Here is a 16,746-nt window from a genome sequence, read left to right on the forward strand (position 1 = left end):
AAAACTTCTTTTTGTCATTCTCAAAGCTTGGACTATACTAATAACTTAGGGTTGTGTAACACAAAGATTTCTAAAAAGATACATATAATGCAAAGAAACTTTCAATAAAGATGATCTTATCAAATAGTCCAAAAAAGAAAACTATTCAGTATGTCCATAAACATTAAGAAAATATTGAATGTAGAGGATTTTGCTTTCCTCTAATGAACAAATATAAAGTTTATATCATCATAATAATGTACTAACAGTATAAAAGTCCATCCTTTAAATATCCCTTTAACGACTATGTTAATTTTATAAATAGAATGCAAAACTTTTGGCTCAGAAAATGAAGATGTTCTCATAAGGGATAAAATGTGGAAAGCCTATGCTTCTAAACTTCAGATAACTGAAATCAACAACAAAACATGACCAAAGCGAAGGCTGTTCTAATACAGGGTAGCCTAAGTTACAGTATGAGTTTTGAATACCATGTACATATTAGGACACTTTCCTTTTGTACCCCATTGTCATTGAATTAATCAAGATATGTTACCCAAAGAACTCAACTCATTATACGCCACCATTTCTGCATACAAAAGTAAGCAAAACTGCTTGTCTTCAAAATGTCCTGAAAATTAATCAAAACAAATTTTAAATGAATATTGTCAAATTCCTAGAGGGTTCTGTCAAGCAATTTTAAAGCTGTACTTGTATTATTATTGACCAAGTGACTGCTTATATTAGTGATTCTCTTAGGGTACAGGATGAGGAACTAACTAGAGGAGGGGATGTAAATCTTGCCTGTAGGGAAAATTTTAGAATTTCTGAAGGCATTTTCTGTTGTCATAACTGGAGGGTTGAAGGGGAAAGTGCTGCTGTCATCTTGAGATAAATTATAAACATCTTATAATGCAGATATTAGCTCTTCCATAATAAAAATTAGACACATTTATTCCATGCAGCCAATGAGGGTTCAATCCCAAGCATCATATATGATCCTCCAAGCCCTGCACAGAGTGATCTCTGAGTACAGAGCCAGGAGTAAGCCCTGAACACTCCAAAATGTGGCCCAAACCACTCATCCTGCTTTAAAAAATAAAAAAAGGTAAATTATTAATATGCCAAAGTTTAGAATCCTTGACTTAGATGAGTTCTTTCCAACAGAACTTGGCTCAAGATGTTGAAAAGATTCCATATTTGAATTCTACAATATGGCTGCTACACACACACACACACACAAAGTCACAAGCTGTGGTTGAACACTTAAAATGTGACAGTGTGCATACAAGAGAAATTTTTACTTTTACCAAAGTTTAATTAATTTAGACTTAAGTACCAACAGATGGCGAATTGCAACTTCTCTGGGTGATAAAGAACCTGATCATTTTAAAGAAAACTGAGAAACTACAAAGATAATCTGTACGAATTTTAGACAGAATGACTATGAACAACTAGCTCTTTTTCTACTTTCATATTTCCCAATGGGGTATTACAGAAAGAAGTCCACACTGATTAAGGAACTGTTCTAGATTCATTTAAGTCTGTGCATTTGTGGACTATATGGCTTGAACCACCTTTTACTTTTCCCTACCTCAATACACTTGCTTATAAAAATGTTTAGAAATCTGTGAGATTCCTTTTGGAGCTAACGATTTGTAATTTTGTCATGCAATTTTCTATTCACTTGACGTATACTGCTAAAATATGTCAATCAATTCTTAATTTAATGTTTCTCTTAAAAATCAAGTTTATATAATTTTCTTCAGAGAAAGTTCACAAGAGTTATATGATAGGAATGCTAGAATAAATTGTCACCTATTTATCTCAAGGGAGACAAATGGTTTCCAAGAAATCATGTGATTTAGTATACGTGAATACCTACACAAATTACATGGATTACTATTTCTTTATGTTTGGAGTACTAATATTTATCTGAGTGCATAACAGCTACTTTCAGAATCAATGAAATGGGATCACCTGTAGCTACAAAAATCAAGTAGCTGCTCTGATGGCATTATCCTCTAGGTTATACTCTAACTCTATACATGAAGCATTCCCACATAAAATCCTTTCACATGAGAACATAGATAAGTTCCAAAAATATTAAAGTAGAACAAAAGAACCACGACTTGCTTAGCACAAATACCATTCTAGGTTTAATGGTCAACTTTTCAGGAGAAAAATTCTTCTTCGTGTGAAGAAAAGAAGCCATTCCCTAGATTAAAACTAAAATTACTATAACTTACAAAAATATTTAAGTCAGCATAATGCTTGTCCTTTGCATCCACCTGGGTGTTATTGGGTATTTTTATTGAAATAGGATTGGTGTTTAAAGACAGGCTATTGTTCTCTTTTGAAGCATCAGAGTAAAAGTAGCTTGCTCACAGGCTGGCCCTAATACAACCAGCATGTGCTCTCCTGCAGCCCATTAACCTTTAATACTTGTCATTCAGATGCTTACACAAGAAGGTTTTTTTAAATTTTTTTTTTTAAACCAGAGGGAAACAAGGTTTCCTCTAAGGTTTCTAAATGAAGGACTCAAATCCATTGTTTTACGTCTCCAATGTTGGAGAGAAGGCAGTTTTTATGTCACTTAAATGGGCAAGTTGAAGGAACAAATCAACTATTACAACCTAATTATTGAATACTGTATAAAATAATTACGAAGGAAGTCAGCTCTGCTGACTTCTATTAAGAAGGCTGAGGACTATTAAGCTCTCAACTACAAGTCCAGCAAGCCGATTTCACGTATAATTTCTGAAAACATGTGCTTTATAATTAGTTCTCCAAAAAAAGTAAATTTATTGATTTATGAAAATCCAAAATGCAAATAGCTTTGCGGTTTTTGCTTTGAATCCATTAAGAGGATTGTGTGTACCCCAATGTGTACGCAACAACACACGAGCTTACGGCTTTACCTGACCCAGTAAATGTGTCAAGCGCTCCATCTCCAGTCGTGGTTGTGGTTTCACTGCTGTTCAAAGGCTCTGTTTTGACTGCAAGGAGAGACACTATATAGAAGAATAAGGACACGTGAGTTTTATTTCTAAACTTATATCAAAGACGCTGACTGTTCTAGTGTTTTTTCTAGCTACCATGGACATGCGAGAGAAAACTTGAGAAGTTGATGAGGAGAGTTTTGTTAATCAGCTTCTAAGGGGACATGCACTCATAGAGGATTTTATTTTTAAAAATCCCCTGGCTAAGCTTGTTCTCCCGAGAATTTTAAAGGCAGTCAACCTTAAAATGGAACAGCAGTATACATATCTACATTTAAACTCTCCTAAGTACGCTCAGATATTATAATTAAAACACAGAAAAGGGGAATCATCAGTTTTCAGCACATTTAATCAAAATCAAAATGAAGAAATTGATTGGTTTATATTTTGTTCTTCTTGAGATCATTAAAAAAAGTGACCATGTCAAAGTGCAATGAAGGCATATGTAAATTCAGAAACCTATTATGGGATGGGTGAAAAATGAGGTACTCAATAAATTTTCTGCTTTGAAAACTCAGAGTTCAAAGCTGCTAAGCTTTTTTAAAAAAATTTTTAATGGTAGAAGTAACTTAGGTTAGCAATGATTTCTATTTTAATAACTAACTCTCTTCAAAGCTTTTTAATACGTTATTTCATATTTGAGAAATTCTACTTTGGAAAAAAAAATCTCCACTAGACAATGATGTAGCCTGCCACAATTTATTGTCATTTTTAGATGTAATGAAAGATGAGAGGTGGTGAAAAATACTATTCATTTTGTCACACCATATTTTCCCTTCGGGGGCAAAGTTCTGCTACATATATTTCAGCAGCAGGGAATAAACAATTATTTTCTACTAAACACCTCTTAAGTTTTCTGGTCATAAGCGGAATAGTACAGTTAACTTGGAAGCAAGCAGAAAACTTTAAAGATGACTAATAACTGATACGTTATGAGCAAGAGCAGGTAAAGAAGAGTGGAGTCACAGTGGACCCTCCAAGCAAGGCAGCGATGTTACTCTCAGAAAAAGCGAAGAACAGAGCAGCATGCGCTCATGACTGTGCTCTCTTTCCTCATGAACCCACTACACTGAACCCTGCCTATAAGTTAATGTCAATGATTCAGCAATGTCATGGAGATTTTCTGTAGGATCTAGAGGAGGTTCAAAGGTGGGAAAGGGAACGTAAAGAACTTTGAATTACTTGTCAAAGCCAAATGGAAATTCAAGGTTGGCCTCTTTTTTAGAGGCAATGATATTTGAAGAGGAGGCTCTAGTTGTATTAATCATAAATAATGAATTGGAAGTTATGACTTCATTAATTTTTAATAGCACACCCTGTTATGGTTCTAGCTGATCACTATTTGTTTTTACCACCACAGATCGTTTACTACTTTAAATTGTTTTTAAGTTTATTATTTACTAATAATTAAAATCCAGCTAATCTTAAAACTTTCCTGATCAATACAAACCATAACATTCATTTTATATGCAAAGAAATTCAACGAGACTGAGGACTTCATGTATAATTTCTATTGGCTGGAGATGACAAATCTAAGTGGAGTTTCAGATCTAATTCCTATGATCTCTGCACTATAACTATGATTTCTGTCATTGGCTGGAGATGATAGATATGAACTGAATCTCGTATCTCATAGTTATGATCTCTGTACTACAGCCTTTATACGTGAGAATAACTCATGCCACATATGCCAATAGAAATGCTTCACAAAGGGTAGGGAAATATAAGGATATGGCTATTCTCGATACAATGTAAGTAAGTGAAGTACTTAAATATTTATTTCTTAGATGGGGAAACTAAAGTATAACAAGCTAAATAACTTGCTTAAAGTCACAAAATTCTGTAAGAGCTTGAAGTTGAAATTTGAAACTAGGAGGTATAGATTCATAATTCAAATTCAATGCTATACTGTCTCATAGGTAGTAAGTAAAGTAAAGAAGAAGTAAAGACCCTCCCGTTGATCGTCGATTTGCTCGAACGGGCCCAGTAACGTCTCCATTGGAGACTTTGTTGTTACTGTGTCTGGCATATTGAATACTCTCGGTAGCTTGCCGGGCTCTCCGAGAGGGGCGGAGGAATCGAACTCGGGGCGGCCATGTTGGCCGCTTGTAAGGCAAACGCCCTACCACTGTGCTATCACTCCAGCCATAGGTAGTACTAATCAATAATTTCTTTTGAACAAATATAAAAACTAGATAGTTTTTTTAGAACATAGCTTCTTAAACTATGTGCCTTGTTTCCATATGGGAGTCACATAGCTGAATGGGGGAGGGGGTGGGCAGGTGTCACAAAATTATTTTAAAATAAATTTGTGATTTACTATCAGTAAACATGTCTCTATATACCTATTTTTATATACCAAGGTTTCATTTAACGTAAACATTTCTTAGACCAAAAGAAGTCAGAGTGGAAAACTTTTAAGTAATCCTAATGTATAAGAGTATAAAATTTACTCTTGGTAATACAATGTTCACATATAATTTCTGACATTTATGGCAATATCAACAATCATCTTCAGTGAGACTGAGAATTTCTAAACTGAGCAGTGGCTAAATTCCTACTTAGAAATGCATAAATCTATAAGCAATACTTGTGATATATTTATTAGTACTACTCATAATATATATTTTGCAAACTAGCAAAAGGGAAGTAGAATATGAGCTTGGTCTAACAAAACTAGCCAACAACCAAGGCGTGAACATGAGTTTTGCCCACTTTGGAGCCTCACTTTGAGATTTGATTTTAAAATTTATTGTTGACCAGCAGCTTGGAGCAGAAAAGTGAAAGGACTATGCGTTAATCCAGGCCATCATGTCTGCCCGGAGGGGAAAGGGTGTTGCTCCCTTCTGCCCTCCTCCCTCTGGAAAGAAAGATGGTGGCCACATGGGAGCCTTGTGGACAGCAGGTATGAGCCGGGGGTGTGGGGGCGACTGAAACCTCATGGGTTGGGGGGCGTTCCGGTCCGTCCTTCACGCCCTACCGTGGCTGGCCCCCGCGAGCGCTCTCCAGCACAGCCACGGCCCCAGAAGCACAAGGACTTAATGCAGAACCCAGCAGCTTGGAGCAGAAAAGTGAACGGACTATGCGTTAATCCAGGCCATCAAGTCTGCCGGAGGGGAAAGGGTGTTGCCCCATTTGCCCTCTCCTCTCTGGAAAGAAAGATGGCGGCCGCATGGGAGCCTTGTGGACAGCAGGTATGAGCTGGGGGTGTGGGGGTGACTAAAACCTCATGGGAAGGGGGGCGATTCGGTCCGCCCTTCACGCCCTACCGAGGCCACCAGTTGCCCCCCACGAGCGGCTCTCCAGCATGGCCACGACTCCAGAACACAGAAACCAATTTCTTAACTATCTGACTTTCAGTAGAAATACTTCCAGGGTCAATAGGTAAAATAGCAGAAATCCAAAACCAACATTTAATTCTTGAACCCAGCTGTAGAAAGCAAATCACTTCACAATGCTTTTTCAGCATGTCTGATTTGGGGGGGGTAAACTCTAAATAATAGTGGTGAATCTTTTATTGAAACAGTGAATCTAATCAAAGCAGATAGAGTGTTAACTAGAATTCATCTGCCTCACAGGGACGGGGAGGGGTGGGGGGTGGGGTTTTATTGGGGTTCTTCATGGTAAAAAATAAGTATTGATAAAGGGAAATGTGTTTGATATTTGCATGACCGAGACCTAAACCTGAAAGCTTTGTAACCTTTCCCACAGTGATTCAGTAAATAAAAAAAAAAATTTATTGTTGATTTAAAGAATTATTATTGAGATCAATTATAACCTAAATTTGAAAGTTTCAGGTGAGAAAAAAGAGAAGGAATAAAAGGAAGAGAACTTTTGGCTGCATGTTTATTCAGGAAACATTCCCCATTAAATTCTAAAAGAATTATATTAAGTCAAGGACAAAGAAATTTCATTTCCTGAGAAATGACCTCTTTGAAAAATAAACATAGATAATCACAAACATCAAGTTGTTTTCATTACTCTAACATTCATGGATTTCAAAGTAATAATTCAAGGGCCTGGAGTGATAATACAGCAAGTTGGGCATTTGTTTTACATCTTGTCGACCCAGGTTCAATCCCTGGCATCCTATTTGGTTCCCAGAGCACCTCCAGAAGTAATTCCTGATTGCAGAGTCAGGAGTAACCCTTAAGCACTGCCAGGTGTGACCCCAAGGCCAAAAAATAGTAATGAGGAAAATTTAGGAAATAACTTCAGAGTAATTTAAATTTAATTTTCATATGAGCATATAATAATAATGGACATTTTAATAACAATCCCTTTAGCAGTTAATGTTACAACATTAATTATTTTAATTTTAGGAAAGGTTCAACAAACACCTCTTAAATTCCAACTAAGATGTAGTGATTTTGGTTTCATTGCACAAACAAAACTATATTGGTAAATATACATATTTTTCATAGAAAACGCAGGAAGAGAAAAAAATAGATAGCACTAAAATAATGAGGTTATTTACTCAAGATATTATAGAGTTCAAACAAATAACTTAATATTTATTAACATAACCAGTATACGAAATATTATAATATTAATGAAGTTTGAAAAATTTAAATAATTTTAATGAAAGGTTCAAATGTATTTGATATGTGTTCCATTTCTTTTGTTTAGCTTCCGCTGTAGTTTAAATGGCATATCATAAAATTCTTTAGTGGTAAGAAACTTTTTGGTGGGTTGTAAAGTGTTGCGTCACACCCTATTCAGGGTTACTTCTGGCTGTATGCTCAGGCATCATTCTTGGCAGTGCTCAGGAGACCATGTGCAGTGCTGGGGATCGAACCATGGTCAGACATGTGCAAGACAAGTTCAATACACCCTGAAATCACTCTGGAACAGAAAACTTTTTTTTTTTTTTGCTTTTTTGGTCACACCCGGCGATGCACAAGGGTTACTCCTGGCTCTGCACTCAGGAGCCACTTCTGGTGGTGCTCAGGGGACCATATGGGATGCTGGGAATCGAACCTGGGTCGGCAGCATGCAAGGCAAACGCCCTACCCGCTGTGCTATCTCTCCAGCCCCTGGAACAGAAAACTTTTAACTAAATATTGGCACTATGATGAAAATAATAATAAAACTCATTTTATGTACCAAACTCATTTTTATTTTCTTCCAAAAGATGATTAGTATAAATTCATCATTATGTTCAAATGTATTGATTTTTAGTGTACTGTATTTTACTTAAATTAACTATGGAAGTAGCATAGACTTTTTAACTTGTCTTAAAGGAATAGTCCAAATCATTATATGCTATAAAATAGAAAGAGTGATCTTCTATAGTAGAAAGGTATGTTTTTCAAAAGAAAATTAAACTTACAAAATAATTGTTTTGATTTTTTAAAATAAACAATTATCTTTTAAACAATTTAGGCTAATAATAATTTTAGCATTTATTTTCCTTAAAAAACAAAAATTTGTACAGAATTATTATTCCAAGAAATACTTCTAAAAGATAAACATGAAATAAATACTTGTATTTTTTAGGTCCCCCTGCTTACTAGTTATTCATTAGTAATCTATATTTTTTTCAGGAAGGAAGAAAATAAGGGAGGAAGGAAGATGTAAGGAAGAAAGGAAGGAAACATTTAACATTTTATTATATTTATCATGATTGAATTTTATTCTTAACCTTTAAAATTAGTTTATTATGGGATAAATTAGGACTGTATATGATTTGTGAGCTGTCAGCTATGACTAGTAAATGATTCATTAATTTTCATAGTCCAACTGTCATGAAGCTCCTCACAAGTGTATTTTTATTTATTTATTTATTTATTATTTTTGGGTCACACCCAGCGATTCACAGGGGTTACTCCTGGCTCATGCACTCAGGAATCACTCCTGGTGGTGCTCGGGGGACCATATGGGATGCTGGGAATCGAACCCGGGTCGGCCACGTGCAAAGCAGACACCTGACCTGCTGTGCTATCGCTCCAGCCCCACAAGTGTATGTTTAAAGAAAATTTCATCTGATCACCTCATATTGTTGGAACTCAATACAACATTAATCTATGTTAACTATTTCTTTAAAAAGTATTTTATCATCATAACTCAATGATTATGTTAATTTGTTGCAACATCAGGTGTTATCTAAATGAGAATGATCCAAATAATTCAAATTTAATCTTCAGAATATTTTGCATTTAAACTGGTGTCCATATAATACGATTTGGATGCATTTCCAAGTTCACTTCTCTGTGAACCATAAAAATCATACGTAGTGACAATGACTACTGTTCTAAGAAGAATTTCAGGAGTTGGATTAGGAAGGCTACAATTTATAACACTGAAGGAGAGCAAGAAGTGCCTTCAAGTTTTAACAAGTGAGTTAAGCTATTGTTTATATTTGTTTAAATAGTCACTCAAAAACTTGTAAGTGTGACGTAGCCTTCATTCAAAATGTACATAAAGTATTTAATGTTGTAAGTAACTAGATGCAGCAACTTTAGAGTTTTCATTCCAAAATGAAAATCTAACTAACGTAGAATCACTAACATAGTGAGAGACTACTGTACAATCATATAACACTGGCAAGCAAATCCATTGTCTCTATCTTAAAATCTCTTCGGGATTCTTTCCTACATGTAGGTTTTAAGAAAATACAATATGTCTTGATTCCTCCAAACACTCTCTTTGAAGTGTTCTCTTAATCTCTATGTAATTTCAAAAATTTATGCCTTGTGCAGTGCACTCACCTGAACACATTATATACTCAATATTTTCTTGTCTGTTTCCCTTTGTTAGCTAGCTAGACTTTTTTGGTCCCCTAGAGCCAGCATTATGTCAACTTGTCCTCTGGTTTAGAGCCTGGAACATAGTATTTGATGTTTCAATAAAGAATGAGAAAACTTATTATTTTAGATGTTACATAGCGATAGCACAGCGGGTAGAGCATTTGCCTTGCATGCGGCTGACATGGCTAACCTGGGTTCTATTTCTCCGCCCCTCTCGGAGAGCCCAGCAAGCTACCGAGAGTATCTCGCCTGCACGCAAAGCCCAGAAAGCTACCCGTGAAGTATTTGATATGCCAAACACAGTAACAAGTGTCACAATGGGCCCGCTATAGCAAATCGATGAACAACGGGAGGACAGTGACAGTGACAGTGATATTGACATAAGAGATTCAAGGATTATTTTCTTTTTTGTATAGTTAAATAATGAACCTTAACATCATTATGCAAATCAGAATTTTACATCATAAAGTAATTTTTCATGTGAATAGTATGAAACTCAAATTCCAGTGATCACAGATTAAGCTTTATTTGAATACTATCAACATCATTGTTGATGTACTGCCCATGCCTACTTCTGGGTTAGAGCAGAAAACAAGGCTTATAAAGCCTAAAATATTGATTATCTGGTTCTCTAAAGAAAAATATATACTGATGGTTACTGATCAAGATGCTAATATATAAACTTGTGTTGATTTGCTAGATGTAAAATTGATAAAAATTTTAAATAAAAATTAAAATTTAAATATAGATATGCAAACATAATTTAAGGAACAATGCGACATACATAAAGAGTAACAAGATAGTGTAACAGGAATTTAGTGATAGTACCAATTTACTCATAATATAAAACTATCTTTTAACAATTTAATTTTTAATTTTTAAAAATGTTGTTCGTTTTGCTCAGTGCTTACTCCTGGCTCTGCAGTCAGAAATTAGTCCTGGTGGTTCTAGGGAACTATATGGGATGACTGGGATTGAACCCAGGTCAAGTGTGTGTAAGGCAAGCATCCTATCCACTGTACTATTTCTCTGTCCACTTAAATTATTTTTAAAATCCCAGTTAATGAAAAAAATATTGAAAAATAACTAGCCTTTATTTTTGACTTTGATTGCAATAATTTTCCAAAATGATATGATCTCAATAATTAAACATTGAATTATAAAATGTTATGATCAAAGGGGAAAATTTTACATTAAATGTCTGTGCTGCAAATATCTGACATAAAATGTCATTAAAATTTAATAAAATAGTTCTATCGGTATGCTGTAAAGTCTCTACCATTAATAATCAAATGGCACTTAATGTTTGTGTGCCTAAATATTTGCCTTCCTTAAACATACTGCATCCATTTGAAAAATCTTATTTATTTTGTATTTTAAAATATTATTAATATCATAGTTCAGGGAGCATGGTTACACTAGTGTAAAAGTTTATGGTTTTGATGTACACAGTTATTACAAGTCACTCTCACTAGAGTATACGAAACCTTCCATCACTCTTGTGTTACTTCCAGTCCTCCTTTTTATTATACCATCCATTACCCCTACTGCTGGATAACCTTGGTTTTGTAATTAAAGGCCTAAGGCTTGTAATCTTCAAAAATGCCTATTCCCTTTCTACATGCCACAGACAAGTGAGGTCATTCAGTATTTTTGTCCTTCTACCTTGGATTTATTTCACTTTACATGGCATTCTCCAATTCCATCCACACTACAGAAAACTGCAAGATTTAATATTTTATTATATCTCTATACTATTCCATTGTAAATGTACACCACATTTTTTTAATTACACTCTTCTTTTGTTGGACATTTTGGTTGTTTCCTTATCCTGGTTACTGTAATGTTTCCATGGGTCTGGGGCATTCCTGGTGGTGCTCAGAGGTTAATCCTGCCTTTGCTCTCAGGAATTATTCCTGGAAGGGCTCAAGGGATTATATGTGGTGGAAGATATTGAATCCAGTTTGATTGCATGCCGGGGAAGGGGTCTATGCACTGTAATATTGTTCCAGTCCCTGTACAAAACTTTAAAGTTTTTTCTGTTTCTCTTCTAATTCATTATTTGTATACATAAGTGCAACTGGTATTTGTGTATTAATTTTGAGCCTGTACTTTGCTGTATTGATTCACTTTTACTAATAACTTGTAGTGGTCTTTACAATCTTCTTATGAATTACTATCATAAAGGTAAAGGTAAGGCCCTCCCGTTGATCGTCGATTTGCTCGAGCGGGCCCAGTAACGTCTCCATTGGAGACTTTGTTGTTACTGTGTCTGGCATATCGAATACTCTCGGTAGCTTGCCGGGCTCTCCGAGAGGGGCGGAGAAATCGAACCCAGGTCAGCCATGTCAGCCGCTTGTAAGGCGAACGCCCTACCCGCTGTGCTATCGCTATGTAACATCTAAAATACCATAAAATTACTATCATACCATCTATAAACAATGATACTTTAGCTTCTTTTCCATTTTGTATTCCATTCAAGTTCTCTTTTTCACCTAACAGCTTCAGTGTGAAATTTCAATAAGTTGAATAATACTGGAGAAAGTGGATGTCCCTGTCATTTGCCTGATCTCAAAGGAAATATTTCACTATCTCCTTTGTGTGTGTGTGGGGGGGGGGGTTCATTTTGTTATTTTGATTAATTTTGCTATTTGGGTCACATACAGACATGCTTAGGGCTTACTCCTTGCTCTGTGCTCAGGGATCACTCATTCTGGGATTCATGGGATCAAATGCAGTGCCAAAGATTCCACCTTGGATTGCTGCATGCAGACAAGTTCTGCATACAGAACCACTGTACTATCTTTCCAGCCCAAGGCTTTCAGTTTTCTGTGATTCAGTATGAACTTATCTGTGACTTTCTTATGAATGGCCACTATCTTGAGGTGTAATTCTTCAATCCCCATTTTGTTGAGAATATTTTGGGGTGACACCTGGAAATGCACAGGGGTTACTCCTGGCTCATGCACTCAGGAATTACTTCTGGGGGTGCTCGGGGGACCATATGGGATGCTGGGAATAGAACCCGGGACAGTTACGTGCAAGGCAAATGCCCTACCCGCTGTGCTATTGCTTCAGCCCCCAAATTGAGGATTTGTATCATGAATGGATTTCAAATATTGTCAAAGTTTTCTCTGCATCAATTCATATTATGAGTTTTATTTTTTTATTAATTGGCATGGTATATTACATTCATTGATTTGTATATACTGAATCATGCTTGTATCCCTAGAATGAATCCCACTTAATCATGGGGTAGAATTCTTTTGATATATTGTTAGATTTAATTTTCAAAGATTTTGTTGAGAATATATGCATTGATATTCATTAGGGATATTGACCTGTAATTTTATTTTTTGTATTACATCTCTGCTTTTCATATTATGGTAATGTTGACTTCAAGGAATTGCTTAGGAAAGATTACTGTCTGATATTTTGGAAGAGCCTGAGGAGTGCAGGCTCTTAAAGGTTTGAAAAAATTCACTAGTGAAACCATCTGGACTGAAATTGTATTTTCATTTTTGGGAATATTTCAGTTTTAGTTTTCTTGCTTGTGATTGCTCTGTTTAAGTTTTCGACTTCCTCTTGATAAAATCTTGAGAATTAGTACCATTCTAAGGATTCATCTATTTCTTTTTAATTTTCTTTATGGTTTTTGGGTCACAGCCGATGGTGTTGAGGGCTTACTCCTAGCTCTGTGCTCAGGGATAACTCCTGAAGGGATGAGAGAACCTTTGGGTGTTGGGGATCAAGCCAGAATCAGCAGTGTGCAAGCAAATGCCTCACCTGCTGTACTATCGCTCTGACCCAGATTCATCCATTTCTTCTAGGTCTCCAGCTTATTAGCATATTGTTGTTTATAGTAACCTCTTATGACCAACTGCATTTCTGAGAAGTCTGTTGTAAATTTTCCTCTTTCATCTTTAATATGGTTATTTGAGTATTCTCTGTTTTTCCCTAGTTAATCTAGCTAAGGGTGTGTTACTGTTGTTAATTCTTAAAACAAAAATCCTGTCAATTCATTTACCCTTGTACTAGTTCTGTTGATTTTTATATAATTGACTTCAATGACAATATTTTAAATTTGCTTCTTTATACCTATTCTGGGATTCATTTTTTTTTGTTCTTGTTTCAGTTTTTCAAGCTTTGGGAAAGCTTGAGATTTTTTTTCCTAATATAAGGCTAAATTGCTATAAAAGTCTGCGATTAGTAACTTTTAGGCTAAGTACCATATGTCCTGTTAGTTTCTGTCTTTATTTTCATTTATTGTGAGAAAAAATTTTATTTCTTTATAATATACTCTTTGTCCCAATAGTTACTTAATGATAGGTTGCTTAGTTTCTAGACTTTAGATCTTTCCCCAACTTTCTTTAAATGGTTCGTTTCTATCTTCGTGGGATTCTGCTTGAAAAGATTCTTGATACCATTTTTATTTTTGTGACTTTATGTACACAGTGTCCTGTGTGTGTTCAATCCTAAATAATGTTTCTTGTGTGCTAAAGAATTTGTGTTTAGGTTTTGGGAATGAAGGATCCTTTTCACGCCCAGTTATCCTAGTTCTTCCAATTCCTCACTTAGGACTATTGGTTCTTTACTTTTGTAGTAAGTTCTTTACTTTTTCCATCAATTTTTCTACAGTGTACTTGATGGCTTTTCCATTGTTTTCATCAAGCATTTCATTCAACATGGAGAGTTCTATTGCCCTGAAGTCATCTAGGGCAACATTGATCACCTAGCACATTTGAGAGCTTTTCTGGAATTCTGTCCCTAGTCTTTGATGTGAATGAATTTCTTCATTTTTAATTTTTTTCTGTTGTTCAAGGGAGGTAATAATGGTTCTTCAGGCTCTAGGTATCTGTCTGGTTGACCTAATGACAAGAGTGGTGTTTGTAATGTTCACTACTATTTAATTATCATTGGTGTATTGCCTAAGATCTATAAAAAGTGGCTTTACAAACTTTGATGCCCCTTAATTTGGTGCATGTATGTTAAGCTAAACTTGATCTATTGGTTCTTTAGTATATAATGCCCAATCCTATATCTTATTACTTTCTTAAGTTTGAATGTTATATTGTATAATGCTGGTATGGCTATTTCTACTTCTTTTAATATACCATTGGTTCATATGAGTGTTTTTCAACCTTTCACTCTGAGCTATGCTGATCATCAGAGTTCAGATGTGTCTCTTGTAGCTCCAGAAAGTTAGATTTTATTTCCTGATCCACCCACCCCATCTGTGACTTTTGATAGGAGAATTAAATCCACTGACATTTAGATAAATTATTGGTAAAGGTAAAGGTAAAGGCCCTCCCGTTGATCATCGATTTGCTCGAGCGGGCCCAGTAACATCTCCATTGGAGACTTTGTTGTTACTGTGTTTGGCATATCGAATACGTCATAGGGAGCTTGCCAGGCTCTGCCGTGCGGGCGAGATACTCTCGGTAGCTTGCCGGGCTCTCTGAGAGGGGCGGAGGAATCGAACTCGGGTCGGCCATGTTGGCTGCGTGCAAGGCAAACGCCCTACCGCTGTGAATTTATTGCCATTTTCCTACAAAAATTTTGGTTGCTTTTCCATTTGCCTTTTTTATAGAAGGCTAGTCATTATTCATTGCAGAGGTGATTTGGATGTAATAAATATCTTCAACTGTTGTTTGAGAGTGTTTTTATTTTTCTCTGAAATAGCAGTAATAATCTTGAAGCACAGAGGAATCCAATCAGAGGGTTTTTCATTCAGTACTTTGAATGTATCATTACATTATCTTCTTGCTTGAAGAATAGTTTCATCTGAGTAATCTGTGAATTTTATGTTATTTTTCTGTACTTGAGGCATGCCTTTTTCTCTTCCTGCTTTAAGTAGTCTGTTTCTCTGTTTGGTTCTTGTTATTTTTATTACAATAAGGTTTAGTTTTGTTCTCTTCGAGTTTGTTTGGTTTGGCACTTTGGGCCATTCTGGGACCAGTACACAAGTCTCTCTCCTCATACTGGAGTTCCTAGTCATTATCTTTCCCATGAGTCATTCTTCACTTTTCTCTCCCTCCACTCCTGGAATTTTTGACTTGGAGGTTGTTCTTTTTTCTGATTTCCTTAAAGTATCTTGAGTTTTCTTAAAAATACTTTTATTAACTTTTTTTCACGGATGTTGTGTGCTTTGTGTTTGAGGTCACTATAGATTTTCAGCTGTTTTCATTCTACCACCGAGTCCTAATATTCCATTTCATAGCTCCTTCATATGCTTTTGAGTAAGTTCTTTACTTTTTCAATCAATTTTTCTTCAATGTACCTGATGGCTTTTCCATTATTTTCATCAAGCATTTCATTCAACATGTAGAGTTCTACTGCCCTGAAGTCATTCAGGGCAACATTGATCATCTAGCACATTTGAGAACTTTTCTGGAATTCTGTCCCTAGTCTTTGATGTGAATGAATTTCTTCATTTTCAATATTTTTTTTGTTGCTCAAGGGAGGTAATGATGGTTCTTCAGGCTCCAGGTGGTCTCAGCAGTAATATGATTCTCCTCTTCACAATATCTGCCTCATACCTATGCCTACTGATCTCTAGAAGTTAGAGAGGTCTTGTAAAGAGTTCTTAAATGCTTTAAAGATTGAACTGGTGTTTGTGACCGATTTGTGTTCCCCTGAATAACACAGGGGATCCGTGGCACCAGTGCTCTAGAGCTACTACTAAATATTCAAGGTCTGTACAGTCCGGGTTCTGACCCAAGGTTCAGAGTTGCTGTCTTGTGATTGACAGAATCTCACAGTCCACCTTACTTGGTCAGAAACTAAAATTGCCATCACATGCACTCTATTGCAGTGGTTCACCAAGCTGATCTCTGTAGTCATGGGGAGCTTTCACACATTCCAGAAGCAATTTGGGAATGACTTCATCTCATGAGCAGATCAGTAGGGCTCATTTTTGGGTGTCTGCTTGTCTGTAGTTGTCCCAGGACAGCAGCTCCATGACACTTGCTCAGGGGTAGCTACTCCCTGATGTAGCCTGAAAACATCTTCACTCT

General features: G+C 35.9%; 1 protein-coding gene across 1 annotated transcript in view; it reads right to left on the minus strand.

Annotated features, from left to right (window-relative positions):
- The window catches only part of EYA4 (EYA transcriptional coactivator and phosphatase 4), a 297,621-nt gene that overhangs the window by 61,856 nt on the left and 219,019 nt on the right, over positions 1–16,746 (minus strand). Inside the window, exon 5 of the mRNA XM_056126298.1 lies at positions 2,901–2,993. Coding sequence (XP_055982273.1) covers positions 2,901–2,993 — 93 coding nt within the window. The remainder of the gene's footprint in view (positions 1–2,900; positions 2,994–16,746) is intronic.

This window comes from Sorex fumeus, unplaced genomic scaffold (genome assembly GCF_029834395.1).
Source record: "Sorex fumeus unplaced genomic scaffold, SorFum_2.1 ptg000061l, whole genome shotgun sequence".
In the NCBI taxonomy this organism is placed as follows: Eukaryota; Metazoa; Chordata; class Mammalia; order Eulipotyphla; family Soricidae; genus Sorex; species Sorex fumeus.